At 44.4% G+C, this 24,619-nt stretch overlaps 1 protein-coding gene across 1 annotated transcript in view; it reads right to left on the reverse strand.

Annotated features, from left to right (window-relative positions):
* Positions 1–6,875: 6,875 nt before the first annotated feature.
* Positions 6,876–24,619, reverse strand: part of CPS1 (carbamoyl-phosphate synthase 1) — a 149,621-nt gene continuing 131,877 nt past the window's right edge. The window contains exons 33-38 of the mRNA XM_081190213.1: positions 18,013–18,111; positions 11,616–11,675; positions 10,641–10,753; positions 9,591–9,720; positions 7,553–7,755; positions 6,876–7,354 (exon numbers count right to left, since the gene is read on the reverse strand). Coding sequence (XP_081046339.1) covers positions 7,657–7,755; positions 9,591–9,720; positions 10,641–10,753; positions 11,616–11,675; positions 18,013–18,111 — 501 coding nt within the window. The 3' untranslated portion in view covers positions 6,876–7,354; positions 7,553–7,656. The remainder of the gene's footprint in view (positions 7,355–7,552; positions 7,756–9,590; positions 9,721–10,640; positions 10,754–11,615; positions 11,676–18,012; positions 18,112–24,619) is intronic.

The following is a 24,619-nucleotide window of genomic DNA, read 5'->3' on the forward strand; positions in this document are numbered from 1 at the left end:
ACTCATGAAGAATTAGCCAATTTTTTACTTTCCTTAAAATGGTCCCACCCCCTGGGCTCATGACTACATGTCTTTGGCTGAATGGGTGGGCAGGCGGTGATCCCATGGCAGCTCCATATCCACCCTTGGCTGATCCTGGCATTATTCTGGCAAGTAAAATGCAACTGACTAAGTTAGGATGAATTCCTAACCACACGCCTAGGAGTAATTCAATAGGACTGACTTCTGAGTAGACATGGCTAGGATAGTACTGTTAGTTGGATTTTAATGTTGGATTTTAAAGTCTCTGTGCATGATTTGTTGAATTTGTTATTTCACTGAAGTAAAGGTTTTTTTGTTCCATTAATTATGATGGTTGAGGACTACATATTACATCAGCACCTCTCACCATTAAAAAAATTCTTCAAGGGTCAGGCAATGAATTTCCTCTATCAGGCGACATAATGCTACTACTTATTTTAGGTAAGAAGATTGCAGCACCAAGGAAAAGAAATTCCTCCTCATTTCAAGCAGTCTAAAAGCACCAAAATTAGTGTGGAAACAATTAACCCGAAGTACTTATAAGACAAAATTTCATTATGGACTATTTGACAATGGAAGACGTATCTATTATTTTAATAGACTCTATTCAATAACTTTTCTCAATTTGTTGGCTCTTTCTCCAGTAGTTAATGATAAATACTGTTTTCTTTTAAAGATTACTTGGCATGAATATATCTTAACCATGGTACATCAAAGGAACTAGGTGGGTTAAACAAGACTGCCATGCAATCATTTACAAGTGAATTCCTGGACACATGTTAGTCTAATTGCCACTCTCCATTCTATTGAGGCTTCAATCTTTATTACCTCTTAACTGAACTGCTATCCGCCCCCCCCCTCCTTTCTCTCTCACTCATCTCTGTTGGCACTATATTTCTGGCTGTGATTCAAGTCCAGCTATATGGGGAGGCAAAATCCATGCATTTGTAGCCTACAATGTCTGACTGTGTAAACAGAATGGATCCAATCAAGAAAACACTGGCTCCCTTTTGGCTTTGGCAGGTGCATGCTGAAATTCTGGATGCAATAAAGGAAACCCCAGTTCAAGTAGGGATGACCACAAAGCAGCTGTTTCAGGCTGATGCTGAGGAGTGTCACCAGGGGACAACTCATTGTCCGTTATTTGATGCTGATGATTTCACCGTCAGGCCGGGGAAGAAATGCTTGTGGGGTTTTCTTCCTTAGGTGCTACAATAACTTTGCCCGTCTTGGTCCTTTTTTCCTTGCGGGAAGGGCAGGCACCTGCGATGGACAGCAGCGTCAGACTAGAGCCTGTGGATGCAGCTCCTCTGAAGGGCTGGAGCCTCTTGCTGAATGAAAGGAGCCGTTTCTGAGGGAATGAGTTAGATAGGGCTGGATTTAAGATGAGAGGCAGGGCTGGGTTGGAGAAGAGGGCTAGGGCTGGATTTGAGATGGGAGATAGGGAGAACTGGTTCGGAGTGAAGTGAGACTTCCACACTGAGGAGACTCTCCACAGCGAGAGCACAGAGCCTCACAGCTTGGATAGGGAGGCCGGGTTGAGGGTCTGGGAAAGGAGTGTTGTGGGAGGGCTGTGACTGAACTGGGAGAGGTGGATCTTGTGGGAATCCAGGCTCCCTGGGTCAGTCTAGCCAGGAGGGAGAGGTCTTCTAGGTCCAGGGACAAGGGGTGAGGGGATCCCCGGGTCTGTTGCACCATTGGGAATCCCTCAGCTGTGGGATTGTTAAAAGAGTGGATAACTGAGTGCCCCTCGCTCACAAACCAAACAATTAAGCTGTGAAGGACAGAAATGGAGCCAAAGATTTTACTATCCTAGAAACCTGAATATCTACCACTTGAAGTGTAACACCCGACTTTTAGTAACTGAAGTTCAAGAAAGGATGTGCCTATAGTATTGCGTTTAAGCCCGAGACATCTTAAAGTTAGTTAGAGTAAACAAGTTAACTTCTACCTGAAAGAACATATTTCCTAACCCATTTTGTTTCATAAACCTATTTTGTTCAATAAACTTCTCTGTTTGTTCAACAACTCCAGAGTGTCAGGATGCTATCAGGAGCTCCTGGCAACTTGTCCAGGAACGTAAAAAAACAAGGAAACGTTTCATACCATCGTTTTTAAACTACTACTTCTTCTTATTGTTGTTGTTGTTTTATTTTATTTTCAGTCTTCACAGAGAGAGGCTCTAGAACCCAGCCTCTTGGATAATGGTGCTATTTTCCAACTTTCCCCCTCATCTGCCTCTGAGCTGTGACCTCCCGCAAACCACTGTTGTAAATCTATACTGTCTCCACCATTCCTCCTCTGCCCAGTCCCTGATACAGACTCTAAATCATTACGTTTTCCCTCACACAAGTCCCCCCACTAGATAATCTGTGGTAAATTGTAGAAATTTGTGGAATTCGTGTGCCGTGAGGTCAGTGTACTCATAGCTGTCAACTTAGATTTGAAAATAAGGGGCCAGTAGCCTCGAAAATAAGGGATCAGCAGCCAAAATAAGGGATATTAGACAACCAGCAGCCAAACGAAGCCTCAAGTGGTGGTTCCCATGTTGTGACCAGCATGAAGTGGGACTGCCCAGCTCCCCTCATTCCCCGCAAGCCTTCCTTTCGCCGTGCCCTCCGCCTCTCGCTTCCTCCGCGCTCGCTCATCTCTCCCCACCACACTTCCTAGGGAGGGAGAGAGGAAGGGGACGGTCTCTCCAGCTCCGCCATGAGCGAGCCGAGGGCAGCTGCAGCCCCGCCGGGAGAGGCGAGGCGAGAGGGCAGGGAGGACATTGGGCTGCTGCTGCTAACCCCCCTCCCTCCCCGGCAGGAGACTGCTGCTCCTCTTGCCTCAGTTTTCTTTCGCCTGTGCATGGCCTGTGGGATTTTTCTTGGAAAGTGAAAGCACCCTGGGCGTGCAGAGGCGTCGGGAAAGGCTTGTGCAGCTGCGTTAGACAGGAGGGAGGAGCGGGGGGCGGAAATTGCAAAAAAAAAAACCCTGCGCACTCAGGGCGGGTTCAGTTTGTTCCTGTCGGAGAGGAGGGGGGATTCTCGCTGAGCTGCTGCCGTTCCCTGATGCGAAGGGACTCGGGGATCCTGGAAACTGGCGGAGTGATATGTTTGGGCCGGGGGGCGGCACTTTTGCTGCTGCCGCCACCTCTGTTGCCGCTGGAGAAAGGAGGCGACGAAGAGGAAGAGGAGGAAGACAAGGGGGCTTGGGCCAAGGGGGGCCATTGCCCGGCAGGCCCGGGCTTGGGGGGGAGGCGGATGCTGCGGAGCAGCGTGCAGCTGTGGGGTGTAGTTGTTGCTGCCACTGGCGGCGGCGAGGAGAAGGGTCGGAGAGGCTGAGCCAGACTCAGGGAGGGAGGGAGAGGAGCTGCTTCCTTTGAAACCCGGGAAATTTACGGGACAGCAGTGGGACACGACGCTGGGATAAGGGAGTTTCCCGCCAAATAAGGGACAGTTGACAGCTATGGGTGCACTACATTTAATAGTGGGCAGTTAGAGGAGTGGATCCGCCACGTTATTAATTGGTGGTATTAAGTGGTGGGCCCTCTACAGCACCATTTACTGCTCTGTCTCGAGGCACAACCCAGGTTTTTATCAGTTTGTAAAATGTCAACAAATACGCTAGGAATCAGTCAGGACAGATATGGGTGAAGGGCAGAACTTTCTGTCAGCACTAGGCTGTTGGATGCAGGACTCCGAGGTGACCCAGAAAATTAGAATGTTGGGAAGAAGCTTAGAAAAGAACTTTTCTCCCCGGCATTCTGGTTTTTGACATAGAGGGAAGTGGTGTTAACAAGATGGAGCATTCAGTCATGAGATTCTGCCTGCAGTCTGAGGCCAGGCGCCCAGAAACAGGCCCAGCGCCCCAGTGAGAACTAGCCTCAAGTTGTAGGCATTGCAAGAACATGCTATCAAGTAGTAAAAGCCTCCTGCAGAACACGGTTTGTTACCGGAAACTGGGCCCTCCTTTTCCCCCAGCCTGTGCTTATGATAAGAGACTCATGCTTCCTAGCTTGTGCAGTGATAAAACTTCTATTCTTTATTGCCTCCTCACCCCTTTTTGGTCCTCAACCTTCATTAAAACAAACAGTTGACTTGGCTCTTTATAAATTAGCAAATGGCCGCTGCTTATATTTGCTACATCAACTTTCTGATAAAGACTGAAAATTTAGAAGTCAAAATTGTTTCACAGCAGGCAGACTTTTTTTTAAAAAAATCAAAAATCTGCATTGATCCCAACAGCAGCTGCAAGCACTTGAAGCCTTCTCCCAGAATGCTTTAAGGTTATACCCTTCCTCCTGGATAAGAGGGCCCTGGGATGCAGATACAATCAGAGCTTGCATGCCCAGGAAGAAAGGGCAGGAAAGATTGTTCTCTGTCTCAGTATCCAGGATACATATCAAAACAGAAGTGAGCATTTTTGCAAAAGTGCATTGTATCATTTGGCATAAGGAACTGGGCGCAGCAGGGTGAGGGAGGGAACAAACCTTTTTTGTTTAGTCAGAACAAAAAGCAGAGCGATGGTCACCATGAGCAAGACGATCTTTGCCATTTGAGAGGCCTTTGGTGCAGCATGTAATTAAAGGGGTGATTGCAGACGGATGGCGCATTGACAGCACCTGTGCCTGCGGGAAGCTTGGCACTCGCTGCAAAATGGAAATACTGGTATGCAATTAACTAGCATTTAGCATGCATTCAATCCTGGTTTGTTTCTCAGCTAATTTCCTCCTCCATTGTATGAGAGGCTATGGACGCTGCAGAAAGTGAGGTTCAAGTACCTGCAGCTGTTGAGGTAAATGAACATTCAAGTCAGAGTAGGGCTCCCCATTCTTTTCCTTCTTGTGCAGGAAGGGAGCTGGCACAAGCAGAATGAACACCAGGAAAACATCTCGGTTTAAGTTTGATGTATGTGACACATGCAAAAGGTATATTAAAGGGACTGTAAAGTCCCCTATACATTAATTGTGGAAATCACAAGGCAATGTCTAAGGTTTTTGTGTAAGAATTTAGAGATGTAGGAAGAATTTCCTGGTTCAACTGGCACTGCACACATTTATAGCCCAATCCTTTGTTTACTGAGGACTCCTCTGCTTGGCCTGCTTATTCAGCATTCATCCATATTTGCTTGCAGGAAGTTTACGCGGTAGCTTACATTCAGTCTTTATTGAAAACTCATTCTGATTTATTTCTGGGCCATTTTTATGATAATTAGCATTCATCTTAATTTAGTTGTGTGGTGTTTCCACAAAATTTGTTCATCCCCCACTTATCACTGCATATCCTCATCACTTTTCAGACAAACAAAAAGTGTTGTTTTTTAAGTGGGTTTGTTGTAATAGGGCAAAAGAGCTTTAATCTACTTGAATCCGCTTTAATTGTGCAGGCCTAAAATTCTGGTGTGCACTTCAATAATTCCTCCTGCAAAACATTGACAAGTCTGGAGGCAGCTTCCACTCTGAAGGAATCATTGCACATGAGGCTTTGTGTGTGCAAAAAAGCAGAACAGAAAATGTAACATACCAGGGAGAAGGGTTCTAGTTCATCCCTCACCTGCAAGTTTCCTATGGAAGAATATTTATTTGTATGGTGCAGGACGCAGTCTGAAATGCTATAGCCCAGATGTAAGTTTATTGCCACAGTGTGAATAAGGCGTCAGTTGACCAGGGCCTGCTCCCAAGTCCTTATAGGATTGCAGTAATAACAGGTAGCAGTTACACAGGCAATGCTCTTGGCCTATTTGTGCCACTCCTTATCAGTGCAGGAGGAGTAAGGGCCAATAAAGGGATGAAAGGCGGTGGGGAAGGAAGCAGAATTGGAATAAATATGCATGGTCCCACTGACAGATACTGAATAGCATTATATTGCCATTCCTCATATTCCAAAAACACTTTGCTAAGGAAAACCTCTGCCAGACGTTCTGCTAGATGTGGCTGATCTTTCCGTGTCCCGTTGTTCTGTACTGTGGCCTCTACATATTTTTGCAGCACAAGTAACAATACAACAACCATTTGTTGGTGTAATGGGACCTTCCGTGTGAAAAACCTGGCACTGTATCAGTCAGCGACGGTCCTCCCACATCTTTGCAAGTCTTCAAAGGAGACTTTCTCCCTGAGCCCTGACATACCGTATTTTTTGCTCTATAAGACTCACTTTCCCCCTAAAAAGTAAGGGGAAATGTGTGTGCGTCTTATGGAGCGAATGCAGGCTGCGCAGCTATCCCAGAAGCCAGAACAGCAAGAGGGATTGCTGCTTTCACTGCACTCTTGCTGTTCTGGCTTCTGAGATTCAGAATATTATTTTTCTTGTATTTCTCCTCCAAAAACTAGGTGCATCTTGTGGTCTGGTGCGTCTTATAGAGTGAAAAATACGGTAACACAGGGTTATTGTGAGGGTGTCCTGGGGTAAAACCTTCCCCCACAAATCTTTTGCCATCATAAGAGCAACTCGGGGAGGCATTCCTGCATCACGTGACAAGGCAGGCTGAGAACTGCCCCCCCCCATGTCCAGAGGAAGACAGTAGGCCAACTGAGGCTTAAGAGCAAACAAAAGGAAGCGGCATTATTACTGTCATCTGCTGTCACTGAAAAGCTGTGAATTGCTGTTCTCTTTACTTGAAAGAGTTCCTGTCACATTCATCATATTCAGTAGCAAGTGATTGCAGTATTGCTGAGGTAAATCAAGCAGGAGAAGGCTGATTACTGCCAAGGAAAAGGCAGGAAATTCTTCAGAAAGAGCTGTGGTGGGAAGGAAATAGATTAAGACTACATGACAGTTAAATGGAGGGTTTTTACTAGCCTATACGAATTTTCTGAATGTCTCCCTGGCTATTGAAGGTAGAGCAGAGAACGAGTCTTCAAGAAAAGCCCAAGAAATCACCGTTTTATTATTCTCTTTAGAAGGAGCCAATATTTCCCAGCAACCTATGAGGCGGAAAAATGCAAATCAGTTGTTGGTTAAACATATGTAATGCTGCTATATCTCATGACATTTCATATTTTTATGGCCTTTTCCGGGAAATCATTCCATTCAATGCATAATCTCCGATTCCTAGAAAGTTACCATCTGTAACATAAATGAACTTGGAGATGCTCAGATGCAACACCAAAAATTCAAACCAGACACTGATTTCATACTTTAACATGTTAATCAATTTCAGAATTCTTTGGGATTTCAGCTTACCACCCAAACACAATGCAAATGTACTTAGAAGTAAGTCCCACTCTATTCAATGGGATATATCTAAGGAAGCCTTCAGAGGAACACAGTCCAAGGGTACAGCCTTTACAAATATTCAGCATTTAGAATATGTGGGTACAAAAGTGTCTCCAAAGTAGAAGACAAATCTTTGACACACAGTAGTAGATAGGTAGCCGTGTTGGTCTGCCATAGTCAAAATAAAAAAATTCCTTCTAGTAGCACCTTAAAGACCAACTAAGTTAGTTCTTGGTATGAGCTTTCGTGTGCATGCACACGAAATCTCATACCAAGAACTAACTTAGTTGGTCTTTAAGGTGCTACTAGAAGGAATTTTTTTATTTTGACTTTGACACACAGGCATTCATTGGGGTCATTATCTACAGAACTGGGCAGATGTCATCAGTCGGGAATGTCATTCCTCCTTTCAGTATCAGTGAGGGATGTTCTTCTACGCTGCTGTGTTGGCATTGAACTGTCTGTAGTGGAAGAGGCTTTTAGAGTTGAGTTTTCCAGAGTATTTGAGAGCTTCGGTGAAGAGCTTTGCCACCTGAAACCAGAAAAATCAAGGCGCTGCTTACATGTTTACAAACTATTTTTAAAGGATTAATTTAACAAAACAGGCTGCTGAGAATTAGGCTACATCTAGGCTTCATCTACAGGTTCTTTTATGCAGGTTTATCCATTTTAAAAACATCATTTAATAACTTTTTTATTGCTGATTCAAAAACACACTTCTTATAGAGATTTACAGTCCAATCATCAAGGCTGAACTGGGGGGGGGGGCTTATTTTGCTGTAGTGATTTGCAAGCAACACATGTTAAGGGCTTAGCTCAGGTTCAATCAAGTCCATACAACAAGACAAATTCCTGCTTCTGAAAAGGTTCAGTTGGGCAAATAAGGGAGAGTACACATCATAGGGCAGCAAGTGGAACTATACAATACAAGCCACGTATATTTATATATTTTGGGTATTTATATCCTGCATTCTCACCTTCCAAAACTACTGTATTTCTCAATTCCCCACTCCTATCATATTTAATCATATTTTAGTTCACGTGTTATGAAAACCAACCACTCATGAGGGACAGGCTTGCATGATGGGGGAGCTCCCAAAATACCTCCATTCACTGCTGCTTGGCTCAAAGAATCATCCTTACCAGCAGGGCTGGTAATGGGTATGAAAGGCATAGGTCACTTTCGGTGCTCTGAGCATCTTATTTACTAATCTTAAATTTGGTTCTCTACATTTCTGCAGCAGTTTGCAAAATAAAAATAAATCTAAAAAGATCCTCGTGAAAATTCACAATCTTTTAGGGGCCGTTTCTGCAGTATGAGCGGCTGCAGGGGAGCAAGAGGCAGGGAGGAGGGAGCAAGAGGGGAGCTTTACAAGCCCGAAATACCTTCTCTAGCTCAGATTAAAATTACCGTATTTTTCGCTCCATAGGACACACCTAATTTTTTTGGGGGGGGGGAAATAAAGGAAAAAAATTATTCCTCCCCCCCCCCAGGCACGGGGCAGGCGTGGGGGAAGCCCGAGCTTCCCCCGACCCCAGCCCCCAGAACAGCCTGCTATCTGCAAGCCTAGGGAGCCACGCCAGTCTCCCCAGGCTTGCGGAGAGGTGCGCGAAGCCTGGGCGCGCTCTTCAGCGCACACCAGGCTTCGGAATGCAGGCATCTCTGCGCCACCCTCCAGAGCCCCGCGCGGCTTCGCGCCGGGATCCGGAGGGTGGCGCAGAGCTGCAGGAAGCCCGGGAAAGCCTGCATTCGCCCCATAGGACGCACACACATTTCCCCTTCATTTTGGGAGGGGGAAAAGTGCGTCCTATAGGGCGAAAAATACGGTAAAATCCCAGCATGGCAAATGTAGCTCCCCAAAGGAGCTCAGGAGAACATCAGAGCAACAGAGAAGGAAGTCAGGCAAAGAAGGAAGCTTCCTGCTCTCTGCTCCTGCTGTTGCTGCTACTTCTTCCACCGCCTCCCAGAACGTTGTCTTGTTCTAATCTTTACAACAGCCCCGCATATAGCAGGCTGAGTTTCAGAAACAGAGGCTTTTGCCTAAAGCTAGCTAGCAAGATTACCAAAGAGATTAGATCTGAACTACTAACCTCTGGACTGCACTAGCTTTTATGTATATGGATTTGCTGAAAACCAGCAACTCTGCTTTCATTAAAGAATTGGTCTTAGAACTGCAACAGAGACACAAGAAAGAGGCACTGCCTATGAAGTACTACACAGATGACAGGAAATGTCTTAAATCAGTGAGCTGGGTGAAGCTTAAAATAGTTGGCTTTCAAACATTAATTAGGGCTTTAAAATGGGCCTTAACCTCAGTCATGCTAAAAAAACAACAACCTGATTGTGGGAAATGGTGAGCAATATACCTGCAAATTAGTGAGGAGAGAGAGACCACTGTCAACAGCTGTCCTGCGGATCACGTAATTGTCATGGACAAACTTTGTGTTGTTATTGGGAAGGTTAATTACCAAGTCTATGCTCCCATCTTTTATGAGCCTGAAATGAAAGGCACAAGATATTTGTGTAAAAATAAAAGATAACGGAGTCCAGCAAAGCAAAATAAGGTATTTCCACCGCCCTCCCTCCAATATTCCATCATCACAAAACTTTGTACTGTGTAGGTATTTTACATCTCTAAAGCTTGGTCCAAAGGCATGAGAGCACCTTGAAGCTACCTGCCTACCATTGCGATGAAGATGTTCAAACTTAAAAGCAAACAGTGTGAGACACAAGCACAGCAGTGGGTGGAATATACGAAAGATGCATGGAGTCTTCTGGATCATATTCAGCTCCGCACAGGATTGTGCTCCTGCAGCCACTACCAGCTCAGCAGCAGCTTAAACTAAACTAATCCATATGATCAGGATGAAGTTCATATGCCTGCAAAGCCAACAGGAGCTGAAGGCGTTCAGGGTTCCTCCAGGTCTTGATCCCGCTCTCTCCATCTTAATCTTTTTTGGCTTTAAACTACACAGGACCCCACACAATGGCTGGCTGTAATACATTCGTCTGGAAACAGTGCCCCTCTGTCAACTATGTGCAGTGGATAAAATAGATTTTCCTGATATGACAAATGAATTACAGTCAGGCTATATTCTAGCTTGCTCACTTGTGCTAATAACATCACATCACTCAAAACTAACACTTGTCTTCCATGAACCAGGAAACTACAAGCTGTGAGGAAGAAGAGTTGTGATGTCACAAAAACTTGCTTTTCCATGTTTATACAGTTCACACCAGTTGAACCCTGGGTTGGGTAGGCCAGTGAGCCAGCTGGAGTGCCGTCAGACAACAGAGGGAAGGTCAATTTCCCAGCTGAAAGTGGGACAGCAGGCCCAAAAATAACATGTCCAGAAGCCCAAGATTATTTTCTCAGATTTCCACTCCCCTTTCTGCAAATTTGCTGAAAGTCTTACTGTTGGATTGGAAGGAGTGTGGGGTCTGTGTTTTCCTGTGATGGCCACGCGACTGGAGACACGGGAATGCCGTTTGCATTGAGCCACCGAGAAGTTGCTTCTGTAGCATAAAGCTGCAAAGCAATAAAAAGACATTTGTGTTATATAATTAATAAAAAACAGATCTTATCTCAACAGTTCTGTATGTGGCTGACTAAAATAAATAAAATGCTTCCTACTGACTTTCAGTAACATCACCGGGGGGGGGGCGGGTAATAAACTTACTTAGGTATATGTGAACTGCAGTTTTCTCTCTTTAAATGCCCATGTTAAAAAAGAAGATTCTTGTAAGGTGATATCACAGACCTAAGTCTGTCTGGTACAGTATATTGGACACTGACCACCGTGGGGAAACTTGGTAACTTACGCCTAGTGACCTCTGCTTTGCATGGAGCTTAAAGAGCCAGCAGCAAGCAGGAGACTTTGGACCATTCTAAACTCGGTCTCCTCATGGACCTCCTCCTCGCCTGCTGGACTCATTTTCAAAAGAAATAGTGGGTCTCAAAATATTAATGAAACTGGGGTGTTATCAAGGGCATGTGTCTCCTGTTCTGTGAACTTGGTTCCCTTCTCTCTTGGTAGCATCTGGTAAACTAACCTATATGTGTCTGACAGAACCTAATTGCATTGCAAGCTTCCTACCCTGTGAATGCCAGCCAAAGAAGCACAGCAGGGGCTGAACAATGTGCAATGACACATTTTATTTTATGAGATTATTATGGGGCAGAGAATTACAGGGTGTATGGCTGTTGTTGCTTTCAGCCATATGACCCCTTTACTCTTAGAAAATTAGGTCTGGTTGGCACGCATGTACTGCCAGTAAAAAATACACGACAAAGCAACACACGCAACATGCCTGTCCATACATGGTCACGTCTTAGGTTTGCTTGAACACAAGAGGTCTCAGCTTTTCATACACACACACACAGACAATACCTTAAAACCTTGACTATGGAGCTGCTCTGCTTCATGGAGGAATTTAGGACGGAAGGAAGGCTGAAAGAACAATGTAGAAAGTGGGTCTCAAAGCCATGTTTTGCACAGCAACACCTCCTTCCCACAGATGTGAAAGTGTTTGCAGAGTGGATATTTCACAAGATGCAGTAAAGCTCTGCTATTATAGTGGGGCATGTAATAAAGCTCTGTGTTAGTCTTGGACATCTCCCTCTTTTAAAAGTGAATGTCACAGAAAGCTATAAAGGGCATGAGCTTTCTTGCAGTTGGCAAGTTCTTGTAGATTAACAAGCTTCAAAGGCACTGTTTGCCATGGAACTGAAGTCCATATTTCGCCAATAAGTTGGATTCCCCAGAGTCTTAACACAGCACACTGCCTTTGAGGGTTTTATAGCTGGGGAGTAGGATTACTGGACTATGAAGTGTCAAATTCAGCAACTAGAGAAACAAAACTTGCAAGCAAGGCAATTTATGTGATTTGAGCACGTTTGCATGAACAGGTTTATTAACAAGCTTTGCTTAGTCACATTTTTGTGTGCGTATGTGCACAATTTAGAATTTTTAATCCTGATTTTTACCAGGAATTTGGGGAAATGAGGAAGGCTAGTTGTGTGAGGGCATGAGAACAGGGACTCATCTTGAGTAAAAACCCTCTTCCAGCTCCCAGACATCAAACCTGGGCAGGATTCTCTCGACCTTCATTGCAGGGGGTTGGACTATATGACCCTCGGGTACCTTCCAACTCTAAGATACTATGATCATGAGAACTGGAAACTTGCTTTTTCTTTTAAATGAAAGTTGAAAACTAAAGGAGGCTGTAGAATGAACCCGGTCCTGAATTGGAAGCTATATAGTAGAAAAGCTTTTTGAAACAGCTATCTATAGAAAATAATATTTTCTGAGGGATTTGTTCTTCATGGACTTTAGAAAGTTTCAGCCACAATGCATGAAGCCCGGTGACAACAGAAGACGAGAAATTTAGTTTGTTCTCTTCCCCAGAAGTGCGGTACAAACTTCCTGGAGGTACCAGCTCTGAACGCAACAGCCATTCTCTGGCTACCCACATGAAACGCTGTTGTTTCCACTTTTGCCATGAAGCCAGCAGCGATAGACGGGCAGAGAGTGGTGGAGGAGGATGGCAAAGATGCAGGCAGAGCTGGTAATTGGATGAAATGCATGCATGGAATTGACCGCCTTCCACAACAGTCCTCCATTCAAAATAAAATTAAGACAGGAAGGATATAATTTTACAACCTAGTTATGATTCAATGAATTCAGCATGCAGCTTAGAAATAGCATTCCAATAAAAATATATTTGATACTGTGGAAAATTTAGCATTGGCCAGTTGAAAGGCAGCAGATGTTATCATTATTAATTTTTATTTATTAATGTTTATTGAATATATATACCTCCCTATACCCGGAGGTCTCAGGGGAGTTCACAGATGTTGTCCTTCAAGGGGAAAGTACTTTCCATGTGTTAGTCTACAATGGCTTTTGACCAACAAAGAGTCAGGATTTCACAAAGCCGTTTGTTTTTTCAAGCTAGCGCTATGGATTCTTTGATTCTGGGAGAGGTCACACTGACTGAACAACCCTGAAGAGTCGAGCAAGGAGTTTGTGGTGGAAAAATGAGTCAAGCCATAGCTTCAAGGTCCACAGTCACTGGAAAGAACTTCATGGAAAAAACTATTTCTGCTCTCTACATTAAGTGGAAAATACAAATATCCAACATGACAGGCTTGGCAGCTTCCCTGCTATGGAATCGCTGTGCCTTCTGGTCAGGGGTGTTGGCTTTCACAACAGTATTATAAACTTCTATCAAACATGTACTGAACACTTGTGACACATAAAACAGGCTCTCCTCGAAAAGAAATTACAGCTGTCAGCCTTCATCTGAGCTGCCCTAGATGTAGAAGCTGATTGAAAGTACCTGAGCAAGAAACCATTCGCTACTAAAAACCACGAAGTACAAGCTTGCTTATTTACAGCAAGCTATCAGGGTTCAGTTTTGAAATGGATTTTCTCATTTCTTTCAAAATGTTTTTCACACTGTTACATAATTAGCCTTTAAAAACAGACACACGTCCCCAGATGATTTTTAAATTTTTATGGACCAATGCCAGTTCAATTCAAGCTAAAAGTAGCAGAGAATATCTCCCCTGATGCATTGGTTAAGAATTTTATTAGATTCAGAATACAAAGCAATTTTTGAGCTAGGATGAGTGTGGGATCAGGTAGGCCTGAACGGTACTCTAAATAGTTCTGACGCAAGAAAGTCCTGATTCTACACTCAGAATAAATCTACACAGATTAGCCAGTAACTGCCTACATGCACACTGAACGAATCTGTTTTCAAATCATTTAAATGTTTTTGGCGAGTCTTAAGGGCTGAACTATGTGGTACACAAGCAACAAATGTTTGGGTCTCCCAATTTAATTTTCTTCTTTTAAAAGCAGCTGTTGGAGCCCCAGATTGGATCAGAGCCGTGGCACAGAAGGAGGGAGAGGGGGCTGACCCATTTCTTCTGCGCTTCAGTCCCCAATGCAAATTCCCCCGCAGGGCTGCTAGCTATGGCTCTGAAGAAGTGGTTTGGAAAGAGGCACACCACAAAGACTCTAGAGCACAAAGTGTACCTGCCACATCCCATAATATATGGTTGCGTTTTCATATTGACATTAGCACCTTTCAGCCTCTCTTCCACCTCCAGTGCTTGCATGACTGTTGAGATTCTTGCTTACATTTGCATTTCCCACCAATAAAAAAGAATAAAGGGACATTGGAAGGGCCCCAAACTTTTTTTTTTTAAAGGAAAGAGGCCGTGGCACAGGGAGAAATACTGAGCCAAGCCCCATCCAACTCCTATGCCGCAGCTCTGACCCAAATTGGGGCTCCAACAGCTGCTTTCAGATAAAGAAAATTATGCTGGGAAAGGATTTATAATCAAGGCGTCTTCACCAGCCATTGTTTTTAATCTAGAAAGTTGTTTTCTGGGTGCCTAATTCTGCAACAGTATAATGGTGTTCACAGCTCTGGATCCTTCTCTTTAGCACTGGACTGAGGCTACCACTCTCAAATGCATAGTTCAACGTAAGGAAATTAAATAGGACATTTCCTTAGCATTTCAATCTATTCTGGCTTCCAGTCTTATGCAAGCTATTCTGTTTATATCCCACCTTTCATTATAGAATTCTGGACAGTACATATGTACACACACACTCACTATATTATACCTACACTTCACAGCATGTCCCCAGCAAGTTGCACTCTCCTACCAGGCGTAATTCACTGCATGTAAATGATTGCTGGGTTTTAGTTGAGAAGTTGCTAAAAGAGGTAAGCTGGAGCAGGCTAGGTTTTGGGGAAAGTTTTTTGTAGTAATACTACTTGTGCACCATGCTAGCAGCTACGGAATAACCTGTACAAGTGAACACCGGCCAGCTATTCTAAAAACCCATCACAATGGAAGGACGGTTCCTGGGAAACACATAGCAGGATGGTGCCCGTCATGTGCTCAGAGCATGCATGCTGGAGGGAGGGGACAGGAGCAGTTGCTCAGTTCCATGTGTGAGCAGTTCACAGGTAGGATTGCATAGTCATCGTGAATGTTAACATGTTAAATGTATTCAAGGACCAGGTGCTTAGTTTGCGCTGCTCTTCCCTCCAGAGGAACGCAGGAGTCCAAAGGCCACTGTGAACATCCCACCACTCAGGGAAGAGAGACAGCACCAGGACCAAGTGCCCTCGTGAATTCACACACACTCAGAATATGCACAGCCTCATGCAGGAGATTGCCAAGAAATTGGTCTCTGTTATCTGGACCTAAAAATAAAGCACTCCTTGAATGCTCTCAGCATTTTGTGACGCTCAGCATTTCTGCACCGCAGCTGTAAGACAGATGCACTTCTTCCCACAAGCATTACTAAATAGCCCAATCAGGAAAGGGAATTAAAAGAGCCATTCATCTAATGTTGTTTAATAGAAAATGCAAGGTTCCAGCCAAAAATCACTTCATTAGCATTGTCGGTCTCTTTCCCCCACCCCAACCTCAAAACCATCAAAATGGAATCATCAGAACCTTCTGGTGCAAATCAGCATCATTATTGTCATTTTATGAGACATACTGATGCCCCTGACCACTTTGGTTCAATAATTCAAGGGCACTATTTGTATTGAACGCAACTGAATTTGCAAGCATATTGGGAAGTGGGGAGGGGCAGCCTGGTGGGTTTGCCCCGAGTAAGCATTAGCAGAAGCCACCACTGTGCCTGACCCAGCAAAGGAAGACCTGGGGAGCATTTCCCACCCAGGCTGCTCTTGAGGAGGAGGCTCTTGGAGGGTTCACGTGGCCTGGGCTAAGTTGTTTTCCAACACTGGCACCTTGGGGTGAAGGGCTGTAAATAAATAAATCACCACAAGATTTACAACAGCTGAACTACTGCTCTTTGGGATGTGTTCAAGAAGGAGACTGAGAGGGGAGCAAGGAAACAGCATGGATTTAGCAGAGGCCAATAACAGGGCTGAACAAGCTGTTCCATACTATTCCTGCCATCGACGTGGCCGCAGTAACAGGAGTAGGCTATGCCAGACAAGGTAGACACCCTGAGGCAGCTTCCTTTATCCACCTCCATCAAGGTAGCTTCTGATGAGTCAACGAGACTCCCTATTCCACGCTCGTCCACCCACCTAATGCATCAGGCAATTCACAGTGGGAGCCCATTGGTACCTCTCATCCTGGCATTTGCACACTCTCCCCATGCCCAATAAGCCAATCTAAAATAGCCTCAGAGAAAGAAAAGTGCCACAGATCTGTTTAGTCCCTTCACAGCCCTTGAGAGCAGGCAGTGTCTAAAAGTCTTCTCAAAGGGACATAGAGCTTCAGTAATCAGAACCTTTTGTTCTGCTTATACTGTTCCATGTCTTAGTGGTGTTGTAGCTTTCCATTCATTCAGCCTTTATTGGCACAATGGGTGTTGTAGCTGATAGGGTGCTTGGTCTTCTGCCAGCTAATAAGGTGCTCTGTTTCTTGTAAATTCTACTGAACATCCCATTTCCCTTCTAAATTATGCCTGGATTATTTTACTTTAAGAAGAAACAGTTTGCATCTTTATTCAAATTGGATTTCCTCCCTTTTCTTGAGGTTTCCAGGCCCACAGACACATACAAACACCCCTGTCACTGAGCAATTAATCCAAGAGGGAAAGATGCATGAAAAGGAAAATCAGCGAGTTAATAAATGAAGTTGACACTTTATTTCCACTTCCCATGACCTGGTGACTCTTTAAGACCTACAGTTTCAGCACAGAAAACATGCAGTGCTCATTAATCACTAGCCAGGGATTTTCCAAAAGGGCATGCAGTTTGACTGAGCATCTACTTACAGGTCAAGTATTGCACCTTCACAATGATTTATATACCGCTATCTTATTGGGATAGCATCATCTGCTCAGCAGAGCACACTGCAACATATGGCACAGCCCTACAGTTTGTAGGGATATGAATATCTACCCCACGCTAAAGTGCTAAACAGCGAAGAACAGAGACACAAAGCCAGAACTATTTTTGCCCCAAGAACATACCCGTTTGTATCAAAGCTGGCAGTAGAATTCATTTTCCATGTGTAATAGTAGCTTAGTGGTGTCAATTCTCTTCAAGGCACCCCCCGCTGCCATGACAGTATTGCCTCCCCACACCCAGCATGACAATTCTTGTCTAAGACTTGCTTTCTGAGGTTGAAACTGGTGGGCCCAATTCCCACACCCGGTCTCAGCATCCGTAATAATCATTCACAGCCTGGAAAGTCGGTATTGTTTTTAATTATTTTCTTATTGACTTTATGCAGGGCATAAGCTTATTACAAGCACAGCGGGGGAATTGCAAAAGGCCATCAATTGTTTTTTTATGAGACCCCAAGCATTTTCTAATCTCAGATGTAGTGACTGATCATTTGGGGAACAGACACACAGGCCTTGTGGAGATTTATGAACGTATCATACTTCTGTGTCTCCTGCTTGTAATTACCCCGAGGCAGTTAAGGAGCATTGCAGGAGGAGGGGGTGGCGGGGAGGGAAGTCTCCTTGAATTTATTTCTTTATTTTTGGTTGGGCTCCTTTTATTGTCCTGAAATGAAGGCCTGATTTAGAACTTCAAATGCAGCAAAGGAGTGAACTCAACGTAGCGCTATGCCAAGATCCACCAGGACAAGCATTGGGGCAGGAGAGGTGAGGGGAGCAAGCGCAAGTCCCTTGGCAGGGCTTCCACGTCCATTTGAATCGTGCAACCTGAATTTTCCAGCATGTAACTGAACACCAGAAAATAGCAGCAGTCTAGAAATGACCTTGGAGAGCTCCCATGCCTTTTCTGCAGTATCAAACTCACCTGGATTCCAAGCAGAATTCCCTTCTGTGGCAGCTTAAACCCAGTAGACAGCATCGCTTTAAGGAAGGCAGAATGGATATTCTCCCCAAAGCAGGCCACCTAGACAGTGGAAAGGTTAGAGGGGAGGAAGGAAAGTGAAAAGAGGATTCCTGCTGGATTACGGACAAAATGAGTATCCATTTGAAGAAAAGGGAAGAAATGTTCTTCTCCTAGGAATCCTAGCCTCCCCTCCTTCAACAGTTCTTCCTCTCTTTGTCAGGAGCCAGCAGGGAAATGGCAGATCAGCACAGACAAATCTTATATTTTAATTAAGCAATAATGAAGGAATAAGCAATGCTTTACTCTCAAATAGCACACCATGGAGCAACATAAATGGATCCTGCTATGAATTATGTGGATGCCAAACACAGCTTCTGGTTCACACAGTATGCATGTGTTCTGCAAAATGTTCATAATACTTAATGCTTAAATAACAGCAAGGGTTATAAACGCTACCCTGGGCCCATCAATGAATGCTACAGCTTGCAGTGGAAACGCACAGTTGCTTAGCATGAGTTTCTAGGCATTTCCTGAGGATTTGTGAAACCAGAGTATTTAAGTACACAGATTTTGACTGGAACACAGCACACAGCAAGGAACATCTGGATACTATATAGTTTTGCAGGCCATTTCTTAGAGGTTGTTAAAACATGGGATAAGGATTAGTCTGCCAGATTAAGGTAGCACAGGGCTGGTGCTAAGAACTAGGACCATACAGGTCCCAGAGGGCGGTGAATGTAGAATGGATAGTTGCTGGACAAAACAAAGGTCGAGGGCTATGGCTTTTCCCTTCAAACCTGCACTGATGAAAGCACCAGCTGCTTACCAGGGAGCAACAAAAGGTAAAGCGGTCCCCTTTAAGGCCAGATTTTAATGTCTCAGAGACTGCCTAGGTGTCATCATGAGTAAGCATTTCTCCAACTTGTTTGGCATTTCTTCTCTGTTTGGCAACACTTCTATCCAGACGACTGCCTGCTTCCCTTCCTCGAGTGCTGCTCAGGACTTCCCAGCAGTGGGAAGTCCTGAGTGGGAGACTCAGGTCCTTTACAGGAGAGACATGTGGGCCCTCACAATGTCTCTGTCATGAGGTGTTCTGGCTGTGAGCCCTGGAAGACCTGCTCCCTGCCTTGCAGGCCTTTCCCCCCCTGGCCTGAGAGGGCGAGACTCCAGCTGCAAAAGCTGTGGCTGCTGAAAAGGCTTGAGGCAGCCCCAGAATTCTGGGTTCAGGGGGGACCTAACTGGTGACGAGGATGGGATCGATGGACATCAGAGCACAGCCAGACGCGGCCACCCTCTGAGCTGAGCTGAATCACGGAGCTGAAACACTGAGCATCACAGGGCAGAACCAATTCAGAGCTGACCCTTCTGGCTAGAGCACTGTGTTCCATCCATCGCCCTCCATGTCGGCATCGGAACCATGGCTTCGCTCGTGCCTCTACCGCCGTTTGCCCCAGCCTCTGAATCATGGGACTCCTACCTCGCTCGGTTTGACTGCTACCTCTAAGCAAATGAGCTAACAAGAGGGTCTTTAGAGCAGAAGGAGGGCCTCTTCCTAAGCCTTTGTGGCCCCGAAGTGTTCGCGATGGCCCCGAGCATTGGTTGCGCCTCTAGCAGTCCAGGCAGAGCCGTGGGACACGATTCAAGAGAAGCTACGCAACCACTACGCGCCAAAGCCGTCCAAGATTGCTGCCCGCCATGCGTTCTACCACCGGAACCAGGCAGAGGGGGAGTCAATTAACAACTACACCACTGCCCTCCAACAGGCTGCAATGCACTGCGAGTTCCGAGACTTAGACGATGCCCTGATGGATCGATTCGTCTGCGGGGTCTGGAACATCCGTCTGCAACGGCATCTCCTCGCCAGGCCAGACCTCACGCTGCAGAAAGCCATTGAGGAGGCCATGGCCACAGAAGCTGCTGAACTCTCCGCCCAGGAAATCCGAAAGGCCATTAGCCCGTATTTAAAAGACTATGTTCACTGGACAAACTGCACATGTAAAGCTGTATGGTGAATAGGGTCAATTAATATGCTTATGTGCCTTACTGAAACCAATAAGGGTATTGCTGTATGTAATGGAACCACTATGATTGTAACTAATGCCTTATCTCGGTGGGGAGGGGTGTTATGTATTGAAGTTCTCACCCTGGCCACCAGGAGTATCATGTAGATAGTTTTCACTCAGGTCCACGTCAGTTACTTTAGGCAGGAAACCCTGGGTTGTTGTTGCTACAATATTGACAGCCGGCTGCCTATAAAAGCAGGCCGGCTGAGCTGTTTGCTGTTCAGTTCTGTTCCAGCTTACAAATGAAGAGCTGCTCTGGAGAAATTGCTGCTTTGTCTGCTATGTCTACCCACTATTCAACACCTATGGCCCCCGGTATCAGTATCAGTTTGGGGAGAGGCACAAAATGTGGGGTTTGTGGCACAAAATGAACATAAAACTTTGTCATCTGTTTGAAGGGGATTGGACAAAGTTGGATTTTGGGGTGCCAGCTTGTAACCCCGGGCTGAGTATCAATTACTTAGTTTGGGGGGCAGCACAAAATACAAGCTTTGTGGCATAAACAGCACAAAACAAGCACACAACTTTGGCATTAGTTTGGAGAGGATCCAAAATTTGGGGTTGCACATCATCAAGCTCCAGGTCACCAAGCCTCAGCTTCCGCCGCCATGAGCCACCATTGGCAAGATTGGCAGCAACAGCAGCAGATGCATTCTAAGCTTATGATAATAATTGTACTCTTCTTAATTACACTGTTTTAAATGTGCATTTTCTATTTTTCTTAAGTAATGCTTTATTTTTGTAATGTTTTATATATATAGTGAGAGAGACTGTGTGTGTGTGTTAATGTTGCTTTTGTAATGTTTTATATATATAGTGAGAGAGACTGTGTGTGTGTGTTAATGTTGCTTTTGTAATGTTTTATATATATAGTGAGAGAGACAGTGTGTATGTGTGTTAATGTTGCTTCGTTAAGTATGCATTCTGAAGTTGACCGCCTTCATAATCTTTTGTTTTGAAATCTTTAAGATAATATTTTAGTTTCCTGTTAATTATTTTGCTTTGAAGGTATGCTTTACATCTGACTTTATTCTGGATTGTTTCATTTGATTTTTTAAAAACTCAAACCACTTTGAGTTTATTTCTTTGAAATATATAGCAGTACAGAAATGGAATGAATAATAATAATAATAATATTTACAAATACAGATGCTGAAGCAGTAGTACGGGGTAGAGCAGAAGCAACACAGGAAATACTAAGTTCAGGATTTCAAACAAAGGAACAAACAATGGAGCAAAGGCTTCTCCTAAGGAATGATGTTTGCAAACATGCTTGCCAGTTTCCCCCTCACATGCGCATTCGCTTTCTCTCCCAGGCTCCACCAAGGCAAAATAATTCCACCTTGGACAGGACTTCAATTCAAAGTGATAAAAACGAGCTTAATGGCCCATTAGTAAACCATTAATCTGTCACTCACTATCAGCTAGTAGGGTATGCAAAACCCCAAAGAGGCAGATCAACATGGATGTAACAATATTATGAGCCTGAATATAATTAACCCTAACAATTGCATTCTCTTCTACCCATCATTCTAGATAGCAATAGCTAAACTGTGCACATGGGGAAGGGAAACATCATCTCAAAAGTATTAGGGTTCTTTTACTGGCAATCATATCAGCGGTTGGAAATTCAAATTTAAATCAAAATTTATTCTACATACTTCGCTATATAGTGACAGCATAGTCACATGGACAGTAAGTTCTGTGTGTATTTAAAATGCATTTGGAGAATAAGTGGCTGTTTTACCATTAGAGTTATGACCCTCCATTCACTGGTAAGAAAGACCTTCTCTACTCGTCTGTTTTATGGCAATTGTGAATATGGATCTTTCAAAGTCATAAAAGTTAATAATCTCTCATTTATGACTAAAATATTCTCTCTCTCCATCTAACATGCAGAAAACCAATCCTCACCCCTTGGCTAAACTACTGTTCTTTTTTTGTTTCTCAAGATGTCAACTCCTTTCAGAAAGTTAGAAGGGCAGTCAGACTATTTCAGCCAATTTGCTGCAGTTAAGGATTGGACTACAATTGGAAGAGCAGAATAATATATTTTTAAAATCTCTGAAATGAGCAGAATCGACAATATTCCAGTAATATATTTGCAATACTCTGCATGAAATATATCATATACCCTATAGATACTATATGTCAAAATTGAACACTTATGATCCTATTCATCATATTTGTTTTGTAATTATTGGGAGTAAATCCATTGCATTCATCAGGACTTACTCCTGAGTTATAGAATAGGGCTGCATATGTCCCAGATTAATTTGAGGTGCTTGTGCATACAAATGTTTAGGATCACAAAGGTCTACATGGAGCCCCTTCATTTCCATTTAAAATACAATTCTCCTTTATTTTTAACACCTCAGCAGTGCCTACTGGCTATAATATGCATGTGCATTTAATTGCCCTATCTAAAATGATTCTAGATAGAAGGGACCTTGAGGTCCCCTTGCCTCATCTCCTACTCATACCCATGGGAGGCTTCACTGTGTGGGTAACATGAAAGTGGGTAAAATGGAAACTCTCCCTCTTGAGCCTATGGGTCTGTGAGCTCACATGCATACAAGCACATAACCTTTCACCCACATCTGCAATCTTGTTCCCCTCTGAAGACGCCCATGTGCAGTTTCCAATTTTACACACCACAGCCTCAAGTAGAATTTGTGATTCCATGATCTAGTTCAGATTCTGGCATTGCAGGGAGTTGGACCAGAAGACCCTGGGGGTCCCTTGCAACTCCACAATTCCAAGATTCTATAGGAACCAAAGGTGTAATCGGATGGACAACCAAGTGTTGATGCTGCCTAGCCACTCCATTGCTTTAATGCAAGGCATATGTGGATACACATTTGGGTAAATAATGATTCGTCTTCACCCCCACCCAACTACCTTGGACAAGGGCAGCCAGGTTTCCCCCTCTGAATTGCCTTGCAAAAGGATGCACACATCTAGCCACTTTCAGCTTTTTCCCCAATGGAAAATGAAACTGCAGTTTCCAGGTCAGTTTCTGAACCTGTTGAGATTACTGCAGCATCCCTAGATGGGTCAAATTTATAATCTCCACTTCTGGGTGATCTGATAAATTGGTCATCCTAGGAAGCCAGGGGGGAAGCGACTGCTAGCGCTGGCCAGCATTGCACCCTTTGCAGTTCTGGTATACAGAAAGGTTACTAGTGTTGCCCAAGGAGGAGGCTGGTCAAGCATGGCTCAAGCAATGCATACTTAAAGGTAAAGGGACCCCTGACCACTAGGTCCAGTCGTGGCCAACTCTGGGGTTGCGGCGCTCATCTCGCTTTATGGGCCGAGGGAGCCGGCGTACAGCTTCCAGGTCATGTGGCCAGCATGACTAAGCCGCTTCTGGCAAACCAGAGCAGCGCACGGAAACGCCGTTTACCTTCCCACCAGAGCAGTACCTATTTATCTACTTGCACTTTGAGGTGCTTTCGAACTGCCAGGTTGGCAGGAGCTGGGACCGAGCAACGGGAGCTCACCCTGTCGCGGGGATTCGAACTGCCAACCTTCTGATTGGCAAGCCCTAGGCTCTGTGGTTTAACCCACAGCGCCACCCGCGTCCCTCTAATGCATACTTAGTGCTATAGAATAAAAGCCTTAAGGCACCTAACAAACGAACCCATAATAAAGGAACACGCAGTGGATTCCTTCCTCTCCTGGGACATGCTAATTAGAGTGAAGTTATGGAAATGATCCAGAAACGGTATTATATCTGCAACCATTCAGGGTTCGAAGAGTCCTACCTGTAGTTCTTTTTCTGCATTACACATCATGATGGTAACCAAAGCAACCCCCAGGTATGTTACCCGGACGTAACTTCACAGTTCCAAAAAAGACAAAATATTCCTGTTTTGAAGTCTAGTATTGTTTCTGTGACGCTGCATTAATGAGGATTTTGAAGGTTGTATATATTTGTCTGTCAGGAGCTGGCTAGGTATTTCATAAAATGTACTCTCTATCACTCTGGAATATTTACCAGAACCTGACAGCTCTCTGTGAGGAAAAACAAACAGGGAGTTCAGGCCTTTGCAATGATCATCGCAAATAGATAGGACTCAGACACAAATGAAGAGGGACATCCAGTGGTCAAAAAAAGTTATTTTCTGCAGATAATCAGTTTGGTTAAGGAAGGTTAGATGTATTTGCACTGGGTGGGGGGAAATGGCTTCCAAGGTCTACATTGCCTGTCCCCCCTACCCTATCCCGAAGACACCTAGCAATTTAAGTACAGGTAACTCGCAACTTATGTGCATTAAACTTTTATGCATTCAGCTTTACATGCTTCGCAAACCTTTTAAACAAAAAACAAAGCAAAAATTAAAAAGGAGGCAGGCATTGGGGGGGGGGCTTGGCAACCCCACCTGCCATTGCACCCAATGTGTTTTGACTACAGCATATGCAATTTTGGCTTTATGTGCTCTCCCCAGAATGGAACCCCACATAAGCTGAGAGTCACCTGTACAATAAAGATACCTTTAGTG

Source organism: Podarcis bocagei (genome assembly GCF_964188305.1).
Source record: "Podarcis bocagei genome assembly, chromosome: 1".
NCBI lineage: Eukaryota > Metazoa > Chordata > Lepidosauria > Squamata > Lacertidae > Podarcis > Podarcis bocagei.